The sequence below is a fragment of the Diplotaxodon limnothrissa genome, linkage group LG1 (genome assembly GCF_057381915.1).
Source record: "Diplotaxodon limnothrissa isolate DT_005_m linkage group LG1, D_limnothrissa_male_GT1.1, whole genome shotgun sequence".
Classification (NCBI taxonomy): Eukaryota; Metazoa; Chordata; class Actinopteri; order Cichliformes; family Cichlidae; genus Diplotaxodon; species Diplotaxodon limnothrissa.
In genome coordinates, this window is record NC_140596.1 from 16,068,189 (window position 1) to 16,091,257 (window position 23,069).

Genomic DNA, 23,069 nt, shown 5'->3' on the forward strand with positions numbered 1-23,069 from the left:
ACTGGCTTTCTGTGACGTGCTGCATTCATTTTAAAATACTGTTCCTTACGTATAAGTGCTTGCTCCAAGTTATTTATCAGATCTCTTACAATGCTGTGCTCATGGCACTCATTCAGAAACTTTTAGCAATTAAGGATCCCCAATTTTCCCAGTTTTAAAAAATTAACTGTGGTTTTCCTTTTAACTGTTAATGGGTTTATTTGCTGTGCAGCACTGCTTAAGTGTTAGCCCATCTGGTGACTCAGGAATGAATCAGTTGTAGAGGGTGCAGTCAGATGCCATATAACATTCCCCAGCTTGTAAAAAAGTGTGTGTGTTTGTGTTTTTTTAACTGCATTGGCATGTGGAACATCTGAGACACAGAAAGAAGGACTTCTGCTGAAGACAGCAGCTAAAAGTTGTTTTTCAGGGCAGCTCAGACGTCATCTGGATCTCCCTCACAGTCTCTAGCAGCGCTGCCGCTCTGCCTCTCTTCTTCCTAAAACAACTTTATTTCATTCTCCCTCTTCCTCTGGCCCTCACTACCCCTCTCCCTCCTTCCTTCCACATCCAGCAGACAGAGGGCGGATGCTGGCAAACACTTCCCCTCTCCACGAAGTTACTTCCTGTCTCTGGGAATCTATTTCCTGCCCGCAGATACTACAACAGCACTAAGAGCATTCCTCAGGAATCTCTCACTCTCTCTCTTGCGCGTGCGCGTGCGCGCACACACACACACACACAATATAAGTATAGCTCTTACTGTGCAAATGTCAGAAATGATCAGTATGTTCTGATAATATTGATACTGATATATTGTGCTGCATATTTAGAATGAAAACATCTACTACTGTTTATGCCCCAGAAGTGCTTAAGACTGGTTTGATTTAAAGATCATCCTGTGTGTTTGTGTGTATCCTTGTTTTTCTTGAATTGGAGACATTAGTGTGTGTTTGCTCAGCAATCTTCTCCTGTTGTCAGATGTTTTTCCTCAGAGCTCAGGTATTCTTAGCAAGTTTTCCCCTCCTTCTACTGTTTGAGGTGACAATGAGAACTGCTCAAAAGTGATAAATTTTCACCAGCTTTGTTCTATCAGAGGGATTCGACCTAAAAAAAACTGCAAGTAAATATGATGTTTGTGTCATTAAATGGAGCATAACAGTAAAAATAATGAAAGTAAGAATGAAAAATTAAAAAGCGGTAGGTGGCAGGAAACAGGCATAGTTTCCTGGGGTGTTAATGCCCAGTGGAGCTCTCTAATACACAAACACAAATACGCACAGTTTTGTCTCTAATCAGTGGCAACGTTATCTAGACTTACAAGGAGGAAGTGTTTGTATTTGTGTAAAAGGTTGGACCTCCACTCAGAGCTGGAAATGACACACAAAAGCAAAACTGATCAGCAGAGACGCCCTCCTCCACAGTCTGTCACACACTGTAACACTCAGAACATACTGTAAATGTATTTTGTGTCTAACCACGTAAACGGTGAGCGTGCACACAGCTACCCTCATGTCCCAATGTCTTTATTCCCTCTCTCAGTACTTTCTTTAGATGTAATGGTCTTAATCTAAAGGCTACTGAAACACAGGAAACTGCTGCAGGATTTATTGCTCCGACTTTCTGTTGTGTTTGGGAGCGAGGTGTGAGTTCAGCAACATGTCTTAAGTTAAGTCACTACAGCCAAACAAAATGTTTTAACATATACGACCTTGGGTGAGCTTACCTTTATTAAACTTAAATCACTTTAGGGTAGTTTCACATTAATGCCACCATTATATTGTTTGAATGTTTATCATAAACATGCTGGTTACTTTAATACAGGGGTGCCCAATCCCGGTCCTCGAGAGCTACCGTCCTGCAGCTTTTAGATGCATCCCTACTCCAACACAGCTGAATCAAATGGTTTGATTACCTCTTCAGCATGCCATCGTGTTTGGCAAAGGCCTGATAACAAGCCATTCATTTGATTCAGCTGTGTTGGAGTAGGGATGCATCTAAAAGCTGCAGGATAGTAGCTCTCGAGGACTGGGATTGGGCAGCCCTGCTTTAATACTTCTAATAGAAGTGTTCTAATGTCATTAATTATCTCATTCAATCATTTTTATCATTTTACTTCACAGCTCTATAAGTTTGGGGCCACAGGCGGAATCTTCCACGGCATGCATTTTTAATTTCTCTTTGATATTTGGGCATATTGGGGCCCGATGAATGTAAAAGCAAAAAATTAAAAGATTTTTTTTTTACCTTAATTTTATTTTTAAGAAAAATAAGAGCCACATATGAGGATATTCGTTTAAAGTTTTGATAGAACAGTAGTAGTATAATGTCCTTGTAAGTCGATATCAGGCCTTTGCAGAGCAAAATGGAGTATTTTGGTCTAAATAACCCAAAATGTGATGTCCACATATATGGACGCCAGGTCCTAGGAGGTTAAATTTAAAATTTCAGACTGGACCAGAACACCTGAACCTTTTGTTGTGGCTTTTTCCGTGAGTGGCCGTGAATTTGGTTTCAGTTAAAAATGGTGAAAATAACAGGATCACCATGTGTGTCAATAATAAAATTAGACGTGTAGCCAGATGTATTGTTAGTGGGACCAACTTGCCTCTTTACACCTAGATCTTTGCACATGTACCATAAATACACAAATCCTCAGTATTTCATATTATGCAGACGTTTATGTATCTCATGTACATAACTGTTCACACACACAAAGACACAACAAGCACACAGCTACGTGAAAAAGAAAAATCCCAGGACTCTGCAAAGTCCTGTTGAAAAGTAAGTGCACCCCATGACCGAGAAGCTTGTAGAACCACATTTAGCAGCAGTAATGTGACATAATTATTTTCTTTATAACTTTATCAAACTCACATTGTTGAAGAGGAATTTTGTCTGACTCCTGTTTGCAACATTGCTTTAGTAAATTGAGGCTTGTGGGTATTTATTGACTTTTGGAAATGGAGCAAAATTAATGTATATCTTAAATGTATATTTTTATTAATTCATAGACTTGTGAATGTACTGGCATTTGTATAACTGTTATCTAGAGATTTATCTTTTTTTTAAATCATATTTGCTCCTACATACAACCTAGAATGATCAGTTAAGCTGAGATGTGTGTCTTTGAATTATGAGAAACCCCATTAGTACCACTGAATCCTGTCAGTGTATTAAATGCTTTATATTTGACTTAGAGGAAACTGGAAAACCTTAAAATAATGGGTAAAAGAAAAATACCTGAATAACCTTTGGACTTGTGCATGTACTTTTAACTGACTGGAAACACATACTGTACATGCATATCTTTTTTACCCTGGAAAAATAAGCATACTTAAAAATATGTCAAAACATTAACCAGTACGGGTCAAATTTGTTATAATTAGTCACTAGAATATGTGTACAGAAATATAGAAGCCCTGTTTTCTGAGATAATCATAGTGCTTAAATGCACATATGTAAATAAAACAGTTTTTACCAATGTAAACAGAATGTAAACCCAAAATCATGAATACAGTGATGTTCTTTTCCTATTTTTTTTTACATATATATCACACTTAAATGTTTCAGATCATCAAACAAATTTTAATATTAATACTGTTACTGTTGGTTTGATGTTCTTTTTATTAAACGGTGTGTTAGCTTTATGATTTAACAGGACTCAAGCCTTCTAAAAAATCCCTGTTTTTGTCTCATCAGTCCACAGAATATTTTTGAGAGATCATCAAGATGTCTTTTGGCAAACATGAGATGAGTCTTTTTGTTCTTTTTGTTCAGCAGTGACTGAGGCAACTTTGACCTGCATTTCTTTAGATGTTGTTCTGGGTTCTTTTATGACCTCCTGGATGGGTCGTCATTGCACTCTTGGTTGTTGCTTGTTTGCTTTTTTCCCCTTAATACAGGGAGTGCAGAATTATTAGGCAAGTTGTATTTTTGAGGAATAATTTTATTATTGAACAACAACCATGTTCTCAATGAACCCAAAAAAACTCATTAATATCAAAGCTGAATGTTTTTGGAAGTAGTTTGTAGTTTGTTTTTAGTTTTAGCTATTTTAGGGGGATATCTGTGTGTGCAGGTGACTATTACTGTGCATAATTATTAGGCAACTTAACAAAAAACAAATATATACCCATTTCAATTATTTATTTTTACCAGTGAAACCAATATAACATCTCCACATTCACAAATATATATTTCTGACATTCAAAAACAAAACAAAAACAAATCAGCGACCAATATAGCCACCTTTCTTTGCAAGGACACTCAAAAGCCTGTCATCCATGGATTCTGTCAGTGTTTTGATCTGTTCACCATCAACATTGCGTGCAGCAGCAACCACAGCCTCCCAGACACTGTTCAGAGAGGTGTACTGTTTTCCCTCCTTGTAAATCTCACATTTGATGATGGACCACAGGTTCTCAATGGGGTTCAGATCAGGTGAACAAGGTGGCCATGTCATTAGTTTTTCTTCTTTTATACCCTTTCTTGCCAGCCATGCTGTGGAGTACTTGGACGCGTGTGATGGAGCATTGTCCTGCATGAAAATCATGTTTTTCTTGAAGGATGCAGACTTCTTCCTGTACCACTGCTTGAAGAAGGTGTCTTCCAGAAACTGGCAGTAGGACTGGGAGTTGAGCTTGACTCCATCCTCAACCCGAAAAGGCCCCACAAGCTCATCTTTGATGATACCAGCCCAAACCAGTACTCCACCTCCACCTTGCTGGCGTCTGAGTCGGACTGGAGCTCTCTGCCCTTTACCAATCCAGCCACGGGCCCATCCATCTGGCCCATCAAGACTCACTCTCATTTCATCAGTCCATAAAACCTTAGAAAAACCAGTCTTGAGATATTTCTTGGCCCAGTCTTGACGTTTCAGCTTGTGTGTCTTGTTCAGTGGTGGTCGTCTTTCAGCCTTTCTTACCTTGGCCATGTCTCTGAGTATTGCACACCTTGTGCTTTTGGGCACTCCAGTGATGTTGCAGCTCTGAAATATGGCCAAACTGGTGGCAAGTGGCATCTTGGCAGCTGCACGCTTGACTTTTCTCAGTTCATGGGTAGTTATTTTGCGCCTTGGTTTTTCCACACGCTTCTTGCGACCCTGTTGACTATTTTGAATGAAACGCTTGATTGTTCGATGATCACGCTTCAGAAGCTTTGCAATTTTGAGACTGCTGCATCCCTCTGCAAGATATCTCACTATTTTTGACTTTTCTGAGCCTGTCAAGTCCTTCTTTTGACCCATTTTGCCAAAGGAAAGGACGTTGCCTAATAATTATGCACACCTGATATAGGGTGTTGATGTCATTAGACCACACCCCTTCTCATTACAGAGATGCACATCACCTAATATGCTTAATTGGTAGTAGGCTTTCGGGCCTATACAGCTTGGAGTAAGACAACATGCATGAAGAGGATGATGTGGACAAAATACTCATTTGCCTAATAATTCTGCACTCCCTGTAGTGAAATTTCTTTTGAAAACTACATGCTGTATTTGTCTAATATTAAAGTTTGTTGATGATCTGAACAAATGTGACATATACCCAAAAAAACCTAAGGGGGTAAAAACTTTTTCACAGTATGTTCTTACAGGGAGTACATGGTGTGTAGCTCCAGTAAATATTGAAAAATAAACATGTTTCAATCACTCTAGTGCCTGTGTTACACTCCAAAGAATCCATCAGTTTTAGCCATAAGCTGTAGTGTCTTGTTTGCTGATATTAGCATCCCAACATGCGATGATTAAAATGAAGACAGAGTTGACGGGATTCAGTGTTTAGATTCTCCAGCCAACAAAAAGAAAGGTCATAATATCAGAGTGTTCGTCTGGGAGGAAACACACCATACAGGAGGGTCTGTTTGGTCTTTTTTTTAGTTGTACGGCTGCTGGTGCGTTTGTTCATTGTTGGTCCGGCCTCCTCTCTCCCATCTGCCGCTACTCATTAGCATGGAAACAGGACCAGGAGCTTTTTCACACATACACACATTGGCCATTAATCAACAAGTCAGGCCAGGGTCCATTCCCACACATACACACCACACACATGAAAACAAAGACCATACAGACACAGCGCCTAATCACAGAAATATCCCAGAGCACACTTTACTAGATTTCAACCACTCCTCATGTCTCAGAGGATCAGACCTGGCAACCCAATTTTCTTTTCTCTCAAATCTGCCAACATAGTGACGTCTCAATTGCTTTATATTTAAGTGATGACTGCTCCCTCGTGGCTCTGTGAGCGAACACGAGAAGATTTGTTCCCATCAGCTGTTCTCCCTTTTGTCTTGAAGGGATGAATTGGCAAGTATTATTGTGTGAATTTGCTATCTAATTTGTCTGGCCATCATGAATGGCCGCATTGAAAGGAAGAGTGTATTCCCATGAACTGACAATGTAAGTCTGAGTGGTGCGTAAAGGCTAACTCCATGGCTGACGTAAATGTCGACTATGTTGGGATATAAAAACGTGTCAGGACCATGAATGTAACTGACCAAATGTAGATTTAGTCCAAGGACATAAAAAACAAGAATTGTAAAAGTTTTGAAAGCACAGAGATCCTTAGAAATGAGATCATGGGAGCATCAGGAAAAGGCACAAAGACACAAAAACAGTCTCTATTTAGGTTCTTGTAGATGAACCTAAATAGTGATTGTTATTATTTACAGCATCAATATGGGAATAATATAGGACATTAAAAGAGAAATTAGAGATTGAAGTGTTAACTGAGAACATTTCATAATTAGTTACGACTGCTATTTAGGTATGTAATGTTGAACTTTCTGAAAGCAACTACTTTGTGTAATTAAAATAAAATGAATAAAAGTCACTTTATTAAATCTGTATTTAACATTCTATTTAACATTTGTTCAGTGAACTCGTCCTCATTCATAGGGTGTCAAAGTCGCAGTCGTCTCATTTATATACATGAGTGAGTGAGTCATGAGTCGTGGAAATAATGAGACACGTCTCTTATTCCAGTTCATTGTATTTTAATCCAAAACACAATCTTTTCTTAAACCTAAACAGGCTGTTTTTGTACGTACACAAAGCACCAGCAAGTAGCAAAAGAAAATAATGAAAACACAAAGTTAACAGTCTTCTAACTGACACCAATAACACCCCACTCCTGCCTGCTTATACCTTCTTTAAACGACTTTCATTTCTCAAAGTATCGAGCAAATAGTTATTGATATTAATTATTTTTATTATATCCTAATTTTCAATACTTTTGCTTAACCTACACTTAGTGTTTCTTCTTTCCAAGTAATCTGCTCAGAAATCCAATTTGCAACCAACTCTCTAATAACAATTACACATGGATTACATATTGCAGTCTTCATCCCTGCACTGAAAAACACATGTAATATCTGCTCAAAATGGTAAAATCAAGTTTACAGGAACAAGATTTTGGCTTTATAACAATCCAAAGCCAACATTTTGATTTTTCCTCTAAAAGCAACTTTGAGCATGAACATCACAGATTACATCATATTTTAAATACCAGTTTAAGGTATATGAAACAGAAAGAAGTAACATCATGGATGTTTCATTCATGTTTTCTGCTGATTCACTGAAGAAAACTTGAAAAGTGTGTCTTGAGTAAACTTTATTTAACTCATGTTACCTATGTGACATGAGTTAAATTAAGCCATTGGTCCACTTCTTTTTATCTGACTCGTCTTCTAGCAGGGTCGAAGCTAGATTTTTAATATACTTTTACAACATTCTGGGGGTTTTTTCCAGTAGATTTTGCAAACCTGCCAACTTTCAACTTTCACTTTCCAACCAGTTCACATAGCCCTCATTCGGTGTTTATCACTGTGCCGAAGAGCAGGAACACATCAGTCATGGTTGTAATTGTGCCCAGAGCGCGATTTTTATGATTTCTATACTCTCAAACACTGTTACACACCGTTTAGTGATTTTGCGTGCCTTCTTTTGCGCTATCTGCACTTCTTGTTTCTCCATCCATGCATTTTAGGGTTTGCCTTTGAAGTAAGGAGCAGTCACAAGATGTCTTATAGGGCAAACAAAGCCAATTTTGGAAGAAATCCGAGGAGACTTTGACCACCCTTGCGTGTTCTGGGCTTTAAAAATCGTTATTCTGTCAAAAAAAGCAGGTAAAACTTCTGTTTTTTCTCACCTGATGCAAAAAAATAAAGCAAAGCCTTCAGAGAGAGAGATAGAGAGACATCTGCCATATCTCTATCTCTCTCTCCCTCCCCTCCTGTGGGTCCTCTGTGGCAACATCTGCTTCCTCTGCTGCTCTTTCCCATCATGCGGTGGGCGTGTCCTTTGTATTGCCCCCCAACTTCATTGTTCTAGCCAATCATTGTACTCGCCAAGCTGTTCCCACGATGCACCAGTAATGACCAGAAGGTGCTGATGGGAGCTGGTGTCTCTGAAGGAATGACTCTGTCTTTACAACCGGTTTAACCCCCAGGGAGAGATGACAATAAACAAAATACAAACAAAAACAGTGCTCTCAAAGAGAACCGAGAAATGTGGTTGGCTTTAATTGCGTTGACTTGCAACTATACCCTAAAATTATGATTTAAAAAGGCAACACATGAAAGGGGAAACAAAAGTATATTAAAGGCATGTTGTGCAAATAGAGTTAGAGATTGATAATCAGGAAAAAAAGAGGAAAGAGGGGGTGAACTGAGTGAAAGAGAGAGGTAGAGCTCTGGGAAAAGATCAGAGCCTGGTCCCTGGGGAGCTGCAACAGATGAAGTAGCTGAATAAGCTGTCTGTCATTGTGTGACTCAGGCTGCTGTGGTCACTTCGTTTGTTCAGACTCAACAATGGAGGATGACTGAGAGAGAAATCTCTGTTTTCCCACAAGATTTAGCCCCAAAAATCTCTAGTCAGAGATGCTCTGTGAGCATGGGGATTTGTGACAAATTGAAATGCTAATAACAGACAGAGTGGAGAGGGATGTAAAATCAGCGGGACACTGTTATGATGCTGCTCTCTGAGGCTGCGAATCAGCAAAAAAGTCTGGAGATGTTGAGAGAAAAGGCTCTGTGTTTACTTTGTGTGCAGTAAAATTAGTGCAACAAGTGATCAGGTGGTATTTAAAAGTGGTAAATATACTCAAAAATAGACCTAAACTACATACAGGCTGTCTACATTCTCATTATATACACATAACAATAATAATAATCAAACAAGCCAAACGACTTATTGCCTGGGCCAGTTCTTCCTCATATTTACTTAGGCTCAAAATAAGTCACATAATAATTTGCATTGTTAGCTGTTACATTTTTCTTTGTATACAGGCCATGATGAGCTGACTTTTTCTGTTATATTAGTTAAGTGAATTCAATAAGGTAAGAGTCAGGATCAAATGTAGCAATAGTCTAACTGGCATCATGAGCTTCAGTTTAAATTGATGTCTCCTGTCTTTGATGTAGCCTAGCATTGACCCTGAACACCACAGCCTGCTTTGCACCACTCCAGCATTACTGCAAACTTCCCCACAATACTGAAACTACGGTCAGTTCAGCCTGCTCTGAATTGTACTAAATAACACACATTATCATTCAATTTATTTTTTTAAATCACATTTCACAATATGAAAAAAAACATCTGAATGTTTTGTCCCAAGAGGACACAAAAGCCATCGTCACAGTAGCTGAAGTTCAAACCAAGCATCAGAAGGCTGATTAAGTGACTTTGAACATGGCATGGTCATTGGTTCTAGAGGGTCTGGTCTCAGTATAATAATAATGATAATATGACATATTATAAACCTGCTAAAGCTCTTAGGTCATCTGGAACAGGCTGTCAGTTAGTTCTCCCAGGATTCCCAAAACTTTGAAACTGTATTTACTTCATATGTGTTTTAGTATTTTATACTTAATTATTATCTTATTATCAACAAATGTCTGTGAAAATATTGTCGGGCATAAACCGGTCCGTGGCGCAAAAAATGTTGGGGACCGCTGTACTAGACTAGGGGTGTCAAACATAAGGTGTGTGGGCCAGAATCAGCCCAGCAAAGACCCCAGTCTAGCCCATTGGACAGCTCTGGAAAATGTAAAGGAGTGCATAGATTTTGAAGTTTAAACTGTATTTCCGTAGGCTTTACTGCTTTTCCTGTTTATAAAGACCCCAAAACATCACCACCAACTGTCATTCATGCTACACCGAAGTAATTAAGTAATGGCCGAAAGTTCCTGTTTTTTTCACCATCTACTATAGGAATTTACATTTTTACAGATGGTTCACAGAAAAAAAAGGACATTTTCTATGAATTACCAAGACCTTTATACTTTAGGATTGAAGGACAGTCTTGGCAATGAAATACCAGAACATGTTCTGAAATTTTACACATTTTTCATGTAGAGTTTGACATCTCTGTGGGACAGCATAACATTTTTATCCATTGTCCCTCTGTCGCACATATTCAGGGGGACCAAAGACAACATTTTGACAGGTTCTAATGTCTAATAGTTCGTTTGTTTTAATTATAGACTGTTCTAAAACCTGGTTTTTATTGATCATTATCAGTAGCTCGGGAGGTAGAGCAGGGCATCTGCTAATTGGAAGGTTGGTGGTTCAATCCTTGGCTGCTCTCAGTCTTTATGCCAAATATCCTTGGGCAAAGTTGCTCTCTGATGCATCCATTGGAGTATTAATGTGTGTGAATGTTACATAGAAAGTACTTCCATAGAAAAAATGTGCTTGTGTCAATGAGGCAAGTTGTATAAACTGCTTTTAGTGCTCAGCTAGAGTAGAAAAGCGCTATATAAGAACCAGTCTGTTTATGTGCCACATCTTTTGCTGCCTGTGCTACAATGTGGAAAAATGACTTTCACTTCATCATCACAAAGTCAAAGACCACACAGATTTTTGTAAAATATGGTAATAATGACCGTAATTAAAGGGAAATACAGATATGTGTCACGTAATGGAGTGCAAAAAGTGAGGACCCAAATACAGAAGTTCAAAAACAAAAAGTGAAACATTTATTTGTCTGATGAAAGTTCAAAGTAAAAATGTTCCAAGATACAAAGTAACAAAACCTGGACAGCACAGAGAAATACACAGGGAAGAAGGCAGGCACGTAAACAGTACGACACAAAGTTTAACTGGAAGACAAGGCTGTGTATACACACAGAGGGTTAACAAGGGGAGTGGAAATAACTGGGGAACAAGAAACAGGTGAAACTAATAAAAGATGAAGACAAAGTAAAACTGAAGATGAGAAGCAAATGACTTTCAAAATAAAACAGGAAGTAATCTAAATAGAGAGCCTTAACAGAAATGAAGACTTCACAAAATTTAAGAAGACACTAAGGTTGTTCTTATGCTTGCCCTGTCACTTGTGTTGCGTTTGCCGTCACAGCTGGATTGAAGACAGAAATGTAGGATGGTCCCAGTTTTTACCCCCATTTTAATGATAATACTGCACAGAAGCTCAGAGATGTACTGACACACAGATGTTGTAACTATTTGAAACTTGAGTTTTTGGGAATAACATGGGAGACAAACACTTGTGGCTTTTTGGCCTTTTGACTTCTGTGCCTTAACAGCAGGTATAAATGGCTACATGTGTCTGATGACGACATGGCGGTGAGCATATAGGGTATATTGGGACCTCAAGGAAGCTACTCAAATACACCAGATCAAAAATATAAACACGCTTTTTTTATTCCCAAAAATCTCTTTCTGTCCATCCATCTATCCAACACATGCACACACCAGCCAAGATGTTTACACACACACACACACACACACACACACACACACACACACACTTATACATTCAAACAGATCTGTGAGAGGAGAGGAGTGTATGAATGGACAGATTAATCAGATTATAGCTGAGACACACTTAAACAGCCTGTTCTGTGGATTAGCTACGGTCCTGCCTACTCCCTGTCAGAATAAAAATTGTATTAGAAGAGAGAGGTGTGTGTGTGGGGGGGGGAGGCTGAACCAGACAATATATCATCCTACACACGCACACAGATGTATAGATTTGTGTTCACATTTTTCTGTTGTGTTATTTAGAATATGAGTGATGGTACATCTTGGACTTCTTTAAGAACTAAAAAAAGAAAATGTTCAGGATTTAGGTGAACGATAAGAAAAAGGAATGAGCTCATGTGAAGTGTGGACTGACTGGATAAACGTTTCTCTATAGATTTGACCATGAAGAAGTTTCGATTTCCCCCTTTCAGAAGTTCAAAGAGTTGCTGTTCTTTATGTGCAGCAGGACAGCAAATGGCAGCCAGTCACTGGGGCTTTGTCTGACTATTGACACCAGAGAGATGCCGAGAGGGAGGACGCGAGTGTGTGCGACTGTTCAGGGGCTGGAGGACAGCCTGACAACAACAAAGGACCAGCTTTAAGCCTGTCTCCTGTGATTTTCCAACTCAGCGAAAAGCTATTGTGGCACAGAAAAAAAGTTAAGTTAAAAAGCTTAGCATGGTATGTGCTAACAACTGCCTGCCGCTTGTGTAATACAAGCAAATACTTTTTGAGTAGCCACAGTTGCAGTCTTTGGAAGGGCAACCGTCGCTGTGTCTGCAGCCTGTGGGCAGGTCAGTGGTGTGATCTGCTGCTCTGTACCATCAGTTAGGGTGTGAAAGATTCATCCCTTAATGTGGCTCTGTGTCAATATTGGAAAGGAATTGTGAACTTTCTTTCTACTCCATCATTCAAATCTTACTTCAGTCAGCCAGTCCATGACCTCTCCTGGAGTGTGTGTTTGTGTGTGTTATTGTGCTCCATGTCGACACTTAATGCAGTGTGTCCTCTGTAATTGCAGTAAATTTCTGATCATCTGTCATCCAATTTCACCGTCCTGTGTATGTGGTGTGTGTGTTTATATAAGACTGCAAACCAGATGAGTTTCTTTGATGACTACTTCTGTGCTCCCAGTGGTCGCTGAATGACACACACACACTTAAACACACACGGAGTAGTGCAGGCAGGGGCAACTGGGACTAAATCCAGACTGGTGGTTTCTCTCTTCAGCTATAAATACCCCTGTGCTTAAAACAAGATCACACACACACACACACACACACACACACCAATAGTCCTGGACTCTGAGGAGCATAGAAAAAAAACATTAATTCAGAAACACAGAAAGATGCAGACTAAAGTAAATACACACATGCACATATGCAATCCCTCTCTCTTTCATTCATGCACACACACACACACACACACACACACACACATTACAATACACACAAGGAGATGGGTCTGGCCTCAGAGGAGGCTAGCTAAGCGTTCTATGATTATGGGGTGTGTCTTTGTCTCATTTAGTGGTTCCACAAGGAGACAGTCTTCTGCTGTGTCAGACAAACACACACATACACACTCTCTCTCTCTCTCTCTCTCTGTCTCTCTCACACACACACACACACACACACACGCAAAACACTTATAGTATCACTAAGTGACATCAAATCCCTCAGCTTCAATTTTCCAGATTACTTTTTTTAAAATAACCTACAAATGTAAGAACGGGCGAGTATTCATGCTTTGCTAATTTACACAGCTTTTAAGAGCATGTTGCGTACTTCTCATAATCCCTTGTTAAGCAGAAAGGGAAAAACAAGCATTCAACACCAGATGTGCCATATTTCATTCCTTTTTTTTTTTTATTTTGGAAAAATATTGCGCCTTTTTTCCAGTATTAAAAATGACAGGCTCTGTACATCAGATTTTCTCTTAAATACAACACAGTCACAGTGGTCTCAAGTGCCTAACACATACATGCATACATACTTACATACATACATTATCTGCCAGATTAAAAAAAAAAAAAAAAAAAATCCAACTTAAATTATAACAGGATTAATTAAAAAAAAAACACAATGAAATGGAGCACAAATAATTACATAATTAAATTAAAAGAATACAGCTTTCTTTAGATAACAAATAAAATAAAAACAAATGATCTCAACCAATGGCAGGCAGGGTGATGGTGTCCTTGAACTGGCTAACAGTGGAAGAGTGAAGGGAGTGGAAGTGAGCAGTGCATTCAATGACACAGGCGTGAACTCTCCTACATGCACACACAAACACACATACAACCACACACTCGTGCTGTCTCACACACATGCACGCTCACGTCTATAGTGCAATGAGGTCTTGGCAGTTGAGACGAGTCCTTTAAAGTTCAGCCTACTTGGAAAAATCAACAGCATCACTAGAGGTCAGGAAGAAAAAGACCAAACTGTCAATTTGAGCTGCTGATGCAATTTCACAAAATTCTGGAAATGTTCTGGAAAGGGATGTGCAGCAAATTCAAACAGAAATCATACACGAACTGATAACTAAACTTCAAATATGTTTGTTTTGAGTTCTTTCATCTAGATTTTTTCTTCTTGGTTCGTCCTCTAATGCCAAAAGTGTTTCCTAAGTTGCTCTGCCCAAAACATTTCCCTGTGTGTCACAACTTTCAGGGGTCAGAGGCCAGTATGGCCCAACAGAATCCATGTTGGATCGATCTGCAGTCACTACTGGAGTCTTTAGTTCTTTAGTTTGTGCTGAGAACCAGCTCAGCATTGTTTCTGTCAGTGCTGCAGAGGAAAAGCTGTTGAGCTGCTACAGAAGTAGTCCCACAGTTTTATTTGTGTCAAGAAAGCTCAGACTGTGATTTATATTTAATGAATAGATTGTAGCAGTTTAATGTTTCTACAACTCTGCTCTCTGCTCTGCAGCACTGCACAGAACTCGAACTACTCATTATCCATGACAGATTTTACACTGCATTGTAAAACACAGCACATAACAGTACTACAACAGTACTTTAAAAATTCTCTGTACTCCAAAGGTACTTCACTGTTCATTCAATCAGTACCCCATGGTACTACAATATCAACTGTTGACATACAAGTCCATATTCCACTGATTGGAGTTCATCCTGTTACAAGCAGTAAATCATCTTGAACTGCAGAAGACGTCTTCATCAGTTTGCCAACAGTCTTCACTGGACTAGACAAGTACTCAGCCAGCGCTGTTTCTGTACAAAGTCTGTACAAGCGCTCGCATTGCCTCCTGGTACTCCGTCCGTAGTGTTGAGTCAACATTAGACCTACATCCATCCAAGAAATATCCAGAATTCACCCGTAGTACTACCGTAGTACTACCGTAGTACTAAGTCCTTGCCAAGTGGGCTCATCAGCACCTTGGCTCAAAGTCCTCTGGTAAATCCGAGGGAACAGCAGCAAACAGCAGGAGTAAAACCTCCTGGAGACAAGCTGAGCTCTACTGCTCAGGGCTGGTGTATGTGGACCACCACCTGGTTTTCACTGGTATCATACCTGTAATACAGAAGGGACAAAGTCAGTCTTTGGAACTGCAGTTTTTGTGTGTGTTATGGGCGTTTGGGTCTATTTTTGCGTACTCACCTCTGTGGCAATGATGCATTCATCTTTCTGGTCTGATATGACGTAAACAGACTGGTATTTGGTGTCACTGGTGCACTGGTACCTGCTGTCACTGGGATCGTTGTATTCAACATCACTGGTTGACTGGAATTTAACGTCGCTGGTCGACTGATATTTAAGATCGCTCGCTGCGTGACAGTTCAAATCGGTGGATGAGTGATATTTTGCTTCACTGCAGCTCGGTGACTCGGCCACAGGGTTCTTTTCTGATGCATCACTGTGGGATAAAAGAGGACAGAGAAATTCTGAAATGCTGTTCTTCATGCAACAAATGCTTTCACAGTGATTAAGGGGACATCTGCATGAAATAATTCCAACCATTAAGAATGTATTTTGATTGGTTGTGTACCTGTTTTTCCTCTTCCTGTATCTTTCCTCTGTATCTGACTCATCCAGCATTTCACATTTGGCCTCTGGCTCTTGGTGACCCTCCTCTTTACATGGTGGCAACTCCTCAGGTTGAAGCTCATGGACCAGGTTGTACTCCACGCTAGGGTACCGAGATTTAAAGCCATTCTTCTCTGTTCCGTTGAGCCCACCGATTCCACTCAGACCTCCAAGAGATCCAGTGAGATCCGAATGATAATCTGCCTTCTTGTTGGTGTTTTTAACTGATGTTGTCATCAGAACTCCCAGTTCCTTGTCGCTGCGGAGACAGTTGTTGGTGGTTGTCAAGTTGTTCATGGTCTCGTGGCTGTCACTGTGGACACTGTCACTGTGATGACTGTGCCGCTCCTGCAGTTTTACCCGAATGTAGACCACCAGCACAGAGCATCCGATCAAGATCACAAGAACCAGGAAGACGCCGGCACACACGGCCGCCCAAGGGAATCCTCCATTGTCATCCTCCTCATCATCAGGATTTTCACTTCCAGAGTATATTCGATCGGGTCGATCCACAATCTCTGGTAAGAGGAACTGACAGTTGTGACCGCCATAGCCGGGCACACAGGCACACATATAGCGGCTGCCTCGCTCATGACAGGTGGCTCCATTGTGGCAGGGGTTGTGTTTGCATCGGGAGACAGGGGAGCTGCAGTTTTTGCCAGTATAGCCTGTGAAAATGGTATGGTTTAAGAATCTGAGAAAATGACACTAAGCTGCATAAAAATTCATGTAAACATCAACAAATTTGTCAAAAGTTGTCATACCTGGGGGGCAACTACAGGTGTAGCCACTTCCTGTTTCCTGGCATGTCCCACCATTCTGACAAGGGAAGGAGAGACAATATCCAGAGACGCTACTCCCGCTTTCCTCACAGTTAGGACCTGAAAACCCTTCAGAACACTGACAGAGGTAGGAGTTCACCAGATCCACACATTCTGCACCTGCAGAGGGGAGAGGGATTAAGAGAAAGACCAGTGATTAGTCTCTGGATGTTTTAACCCTGGGTTCAATTGTAGGTTTAGGTGAAGTTAAAATCAGTAAATGTACCATTTAAACAGGGGTTGGACGAGCAGTGGTCAATTTTCTTCTCGCAGTTGAAGCCAGCATATCCTGTCGGGCACTGACAGAAGTAGCCACCTTCCGGATTGTCGACACAATGTCCGCTGTTGAAGCAAGGCCCGTCTGCACAGGTGTTGGCGCTTAACTCACAGTTGTTACCATAAAAACCAGGTGGGCATGTGCACTTATATCCATTGTCATTGTCCTATATTGGAAAGAATGTAAACAGTCACACACAGGTTTCTTGTTTCCACATCATCTCTCTTTCTGTCTTCCTCTCCTGTGATACTCACAGTGCAGCTGCCTCCGTTGCGACATGGACTTCCGGAACATTCACTGACTTGGATCTCACAGCTGGCGCCTGTGTATCCAGGTAGGCAGGAACAAGTGTAGCTGCCCTGGCCAGTGTTAGTGCAGGTGGCTCCGTTAAGACAGGGTTTGTGGTGTGTACAGTAGTTCAGATCTGGAAACACGAACAATAACAAACCGTTACAAAAAATATACTTTAAACCTAAAGCAAAGAGGGTCCAAGCGGGAATCAAGCATGTAGTAAATGTGTCAGTAAACTCACCCTGGTTGCAGAAAAGCCCACCCCAGCCCTCCTGGCAGTTACACTGCCAAGGCTGTTGGCAGGTGCCATGGAGGCAGCCAGGGTAACGGATGCAGTCATCACAGTAACGCCCACTAAAGCCCACACGACACCTGTGAACACGACAGTTATTTAACACTAATAGTAACAGAAGAAAATATATTGAAACGCTGTCATATTAATTTATGGAAACTTAAAAATGCTTTTCTGGACTTACTTGCACTCTCCTGGTTTATCACAGAAACCGTGTTCCTCATCACATCCAGGAAGGCAGATTGCTAAAGAGAGTAAACATGCACGGTTAGGTAACCCACTGGAAATGAGGCGTGTTTGCACTCCATCAATCTTCCAATCACTTTAATTCCTTTTCAAGTCACTGACAGCTTGTCTGACAGTCCATCTGGTTGGCCCTCAGGCCTTCTTATCTATTTGGTGGAGTCATTCATCTTGTCTGGTGCCATGTTTGTCTGCCGAATACGTTCACCTGCTCAGGCATGTTTCTAGAGTATTTTTATTCTCTATTATTAAGAGGCTTAATCCACCAGTCTTTATGGTTAAATGTCTTCTGGAGGTCTTCTTAGCACTTATAATGCAAAAGAGTAAAATTTGGAGGGTAATTGGTGTCACTGGGTCACTCTTGTGAACAGGCTGACATTTGCTGGTTTCTTCATTGCTTCAAAAGTTGTTGAAAATGCTACCGTTTTGGCCTTAATACCCACACAAGGAGCTACGTCAGTTTTGGTCACCAAACGAGGGGGATGCAGCCAACAAGCCCTCTCTTTTAACATGGTTGTTCTCCCATACAAAAGCCTCCCACACAAAGCCTCCTTTCTCCCCTTGACTGTGGGTCAGAAGTCCTTTTTCTCACCCTCAGCCCCTCTCTTTCCATATCCCTCCCTCTTCTTTCTGATCCTCCTTTTTCCTCGTTTACTCTCCCATCCACCTATCCCCTCCTCTCATCTTCCTCTCCTATCCTTTCCCTTCTTCTGCTCATCCTGTCTCTCCTCACTCCCCCCCCCCCTCCTCCTCCTCCCCCAAGGGCCAGCTGGTCTGTGTGGAACTAACCACCAGACAGCTGCTCCATTGTCTCCTCTCACCGAGCAGCTGCCCCCTCCACAACAATACACAACCGTGCTCGGCCAATCAACAGCCTGAACCACAACAATACAGGACCCCCACTTGGCCAATCGGGGAGGAGGTTTTGGGCGAGGAGGCCCCAGTGGTCTAATGGAAGGCACGCGGCGTGTGAATTACTGAGGAGCCACTGCGGCTCATTAGAATGGAGGCCTCTGGTGCTATGGGATAACTAACTGACGCCTGTTGCACACGGGCCCCGCATTATGAGGTGAAAAAAAAAGTCCCCAAACAATACAGAGAGGCAAATGACTGTTGGGAAAATTAACTTTGAAAAGTAGTTTATAAACTGTAGAAACTTAAAACCCCTTAAAGCTTATGTGTTTTTCATTTTAAAAGTTAAAGAACTGTTTTTTTTAAGATGGCAGTAATTCCAGACTAAGCCGGAACTAGTGTTAACACGTCTCACTTGTGAGGCAGTATTTTGGAATCAGGCACTTTGTGTAAACATCACCGCTTGCTGCTAATGATTGTGCCACTCCTTCAGCTTATCTAAGCAGCTGCCATTGGACTGAAATTTTAACTACTGCATTACCACTAACCTGAAGGTGTTTGTGCTTGCCAACTATATCTCTCAGTTATGGATATTCCTCACATTGCTCCATACAGACCTACTGACATTGTTTGATTAAAACCAAAACCACTCACGTTCAGTGCAGTATTGTCCCTTCCAGCCAGAGTTGCATATAATCTCTCCACGCTCGCCGCAAGTGAAGTGTCCAAAAGCATCATCTCGCGGGCGGCAGAAAACAGAGCAGCCTTCGCCGTAGTAGTACTCATCACACAGGAAGCGGTAAGAGTATCGCAGCTCAGTCTTGCCAGCTGTCTGCACATCACTGAACCACTCTTCTCCCACACTGAGGTGACGCTGAGTGGCGATCCTGCTGATCAGACGCTCTGGGTTGTCTGAAAAAGTAAATCACACAGCTTGTTGTGAGTCACATGTTGTTGTGAAGCATGGCTTTTCTGCAGAGCGTAGGACAGGGTAGGACCCTTTCATTCACATGAAGCTGTCAGTTATATTCCTTTGTTTACTAAAGATTTCAGGTCTTGCGGAAGCATGTGTGCTTACGCTCCTGCAGAATGACAGCCACACATGTTTTTGAAAATGAGTCTGTCATGCAGTGAAAAATAAAAGGCCAAGGGGTGAAATCTGCTGTCTGGCTTGCAACAATGCTTTTCTTGTGAACTGTTTTTTCCAAATAGAGACAGATTACACCATAAAACCTCAGTGCAATGATAAGATGATGGCTTAAAGATGACAACAGTAAATCTCACCACAGAAACAAATCTGAGAATGCCTATTATCAAGAGACAAGTGAACCCACACAGGAAATTGTGCCATTATATGCAAAAACACAAATTTTATGCAAGAACATGGCTATGTAATCAAAAACACACTGGACGTTTGCCTCACTGAGATGTAGTATTAGCTGATTCCCCACACTACAATCAGCAGATGTTTAGAAATGGTTAACCCTTATTTACTTTTCAAGGGAAGGTGTGTGCCTCAAAAAGTTGGATCTTAATTCTTATAAAAATGGCTGAAAAGAAAAAAAGATGACCTGACATTTGAAAGAAAACCAGGAAAACCTATTTGCCTTCTGCTCTGTCTTTGAGATACACTACTGCCCTTTCTTGCTGTCACCCACCTGTTGTCAGGTCGTCCAGGGAGTCGGTGTGGAGAGCTTCAATGATCAGTGAAAACGTCCCCTGAGGAGAGACAGAGAGAGAATCAACAGCTGCTTAGCCTACAGGCCTCCCTCCCTTCAGAGCAGGCGGGCCATTAGCAGGCCTCCCAATAAACTTCACAGCCTAATTCTCGTGTTGATTAGGTGCCTAATAAGGCCCGGTACCTGCTCCCCTTTTCACACCCCTGCCCATATCACACTCTGACACCGCTGTAAAACCAAACGAGGCGGAATTTCACGCTGTGCTGCCAATGATGTGCCAACTCAGAGGATGTTAAATTTCCCACCACGGCTGGTCGGAGGAGAGAGACGTTTGACACACACACACACACACACACACACACACACACACACACACACACACACCCTCCCCTTCCCGTTTTATCCAACCAAAGAGCACAGAAATACTACAATAGCCCCTCTCACACACTGCTGACAAAGACCCTCACAAGTGTGGAGTTTGAGAGCATCTGTTGCGTTCTGCACTCTTCAAAGCTAATACATCTCAGTCTGTCAAGGCCCTTCATTACTCAAAGTTTATCGGACAGAGAATACCTCAAAACTACGACTTCAAGTTTTTTTTTTTTCGGGGGTGGGGGTAACTGTATAATTACCAACAGTGAAAATTGACGCATTGGGCCCGAAAAAACAAACAAACAAACAAACAAAAACAGTAAATGCACAAAACTGAGCTCTAGACTGCAGCTTATCATTATTTCCACAATATTATTAATAATATTACCGATTATATGTCCTGCTTTTACTTACTGGCCATGTGAAACCGAAGGAAAAGCGGATCGGGTTGGTGAAGCTGTCCGCGTTGGTCTCCGGGACCTGGAAGGAGTTGGAGCCGAGGACGGGAGTCACAGTCCCCCCATACGTGCAGGGAGGCTCTGGGGAGACGTTGGCCTGATAATGCTTCAGACAGACCCGAAAGAAAGTCTTGCACTCACACTGCTGCTGGCCCTGCAGGTGAGTGGGGCAGCAGTTGGCATTCCCAGTTATCCCCTTCTTGTTGAGGAACTCCTGCAACTTCAGCTCAAACACGCCCGAGCACAGAACCTATAACACACACGCGCGCGTAATCAATCAATCGAGAGTATTTAAGGCAGGACCCGTGAGAATCAATCTTAAGCTGTTTGTATTCAAAAATATGTGCAGAGGGTATTTCAATACCCTTTAATGTTAAAGCTTGCTTTCATCGGACCTACCTGGCAGGTGAGTACGGTGAGACTGACAGCCAGGAGCAGACACAGGCGTCCCATTGTGTTGACAGCCCCTCAAAACCAGTGAAAGCTCCACAAGTCCGTGCAGCCCGGCTCAAACACTCATGGAGAAAGTCCTGTAAAACCTTCCCAGTGTCTCGCAGTCAAGGTGAGTCTTTGACGCGCAGTGGGGGTGGGAAGAGGAAGTTGTAGTGAAACTTTTCCTTTTGGTGCGTCTGTCTTCCGCCTCTATATTTTCCAATACACTGCGAAAGTTTGTGACAGAAAGGCTGTTGCAGTGCAAAGTAATCCCCAGCAGACTGATCCACTCGAAGAAACGTGAATGAAATCCCTGATGGAAAGAGTTAATTCCAATCAGTCGGTGAAGAAGCAACTCTTGATGGGCTTGTTTGTTTTTCCACTTGATTGATCATGATATGCTGATCATAAACACAGAAAACAAATCTGCGGTCCTCTCCGTTTTCCTTGGTGTGGCAGTGCGTGTGTCTGATGGGTCTACTGCCCCGTGCAGGGTTTTATACGGGGCCAGCAGGCGAAGGGTAATAAGATGCAAATGAGCCCCTCTGCTCCTCTTCTTCCCCTCCCTCCACCACCACCACAAGTCCGCCCAGGGGCCATCACAAAGAAAGGGAAGGGGGAGGTAGGGGGTGCACACAACTTTTCTAAACCCGCCCCCCTCCTCTCTTTTTCTCAAAGGGATGGACCAAATGGCTAGTGAGCTGTTAAATGTGCAACAACCCCATGCTTCCCCCGATGCCTCCCTCTTCTAGGACGCACTGGGCCCATTTACATTCCGACAAATTATTTTACCTCTGGACAAAATCCTCCATCAAGCGATTTATACACATGGTGCAGCCAGACGCACCATGACTTCTTATATTTGAGGGGCCATGGTAAAGGTTTGGCCTGGCTCGTTCCTTGGATGGCCAGCCGGCCAGCCAGCCGTCCCAACTGCGTTACAACGACCATCTGCTCCGCTGCATTCCTATGGTGTTACCCCTGCCGTGGTTTTCACAATGCCACACCCCCAAAACAAGTCGCTCTATTCTTATTATTTTATCTTTATTTCTTGGCTTAGAGACCTACAGCCTTTCTCCCCACTTGCGCCCTCATTATAAAAACATTGCTGCTGTTTTCCTAATGTAGGCTGCACCAAGTGTGCTGTTATTTTAATACCCACGTCTTGATAAAAATGTGACTGACGAGTCTCTTCTTCAAAACAGCATTGAATATTAGAGCTGTGATACCGAGAAAGAGCTTCATTTTAACTCATTACGATTTTTCAATGAATACAATCGATTTCCTCTAATCGTTAATAGATTTTGAACCATTTTGAGTGGATAATGACCAGTTTTAGGTGCTCGAGAATATAAAAAAAATCTCCGAGAGTGCGCTCAGTGGCCTCAGGCGATCACACCAACTGTATTTGTAGGCATGCCTGTGTATTTCCCTTACTTGCAGTTTGATAGAGACAGTAAAAAAAAACCAAAAAAAAAAAAAACAAAACTTGGTGGTGTGTCACTCGCGTGGCTGTCATTAAGGGACTTTATGGGGGAAAGGAGGGGGAATATGAGG

At 41.7% G+C, this 23,069-nt stretch overlaps 1 protein-coding gene across 1 annotated transcript; it reads right to left on the reverse strand.

Annotated features, from left to right (window-relative positions):
* Window positions 1-15,276: 15,276 nt before the first annotated feature.
* Window positions 15,277-21,533, reverse strand: dldh (dihydrolipoamide dehydrogenase). Its single transcript, XM_085351183.1, has 12 exons — window positions 21,480-21,533; window positions 21,037-21,330; window positions 20,230-20,290; window positions 19,226-19,483; window positions 17,661-17,721; window positions 17,426-17,556; window positions 17,148-17,317; window positions 16,843-17,059; window positions 16,560-16,736; window positions 15,758-16,463; window positions 15,370-15,625; window positions 15,277-15,282 (listed from the first exon to the last, which is right to left on the reverse strand). Exons 1-12 carry the CDS (start codon window positions 21,531-21,533, stop codon window positions 15,277-15,279), a joined length of 2,391 nt encoding a protein of 796 aa, XP_085207309.1.
* Between the last annotated feature and the right edge of the window lie 1,536 nt (window positions 21,534-23,069).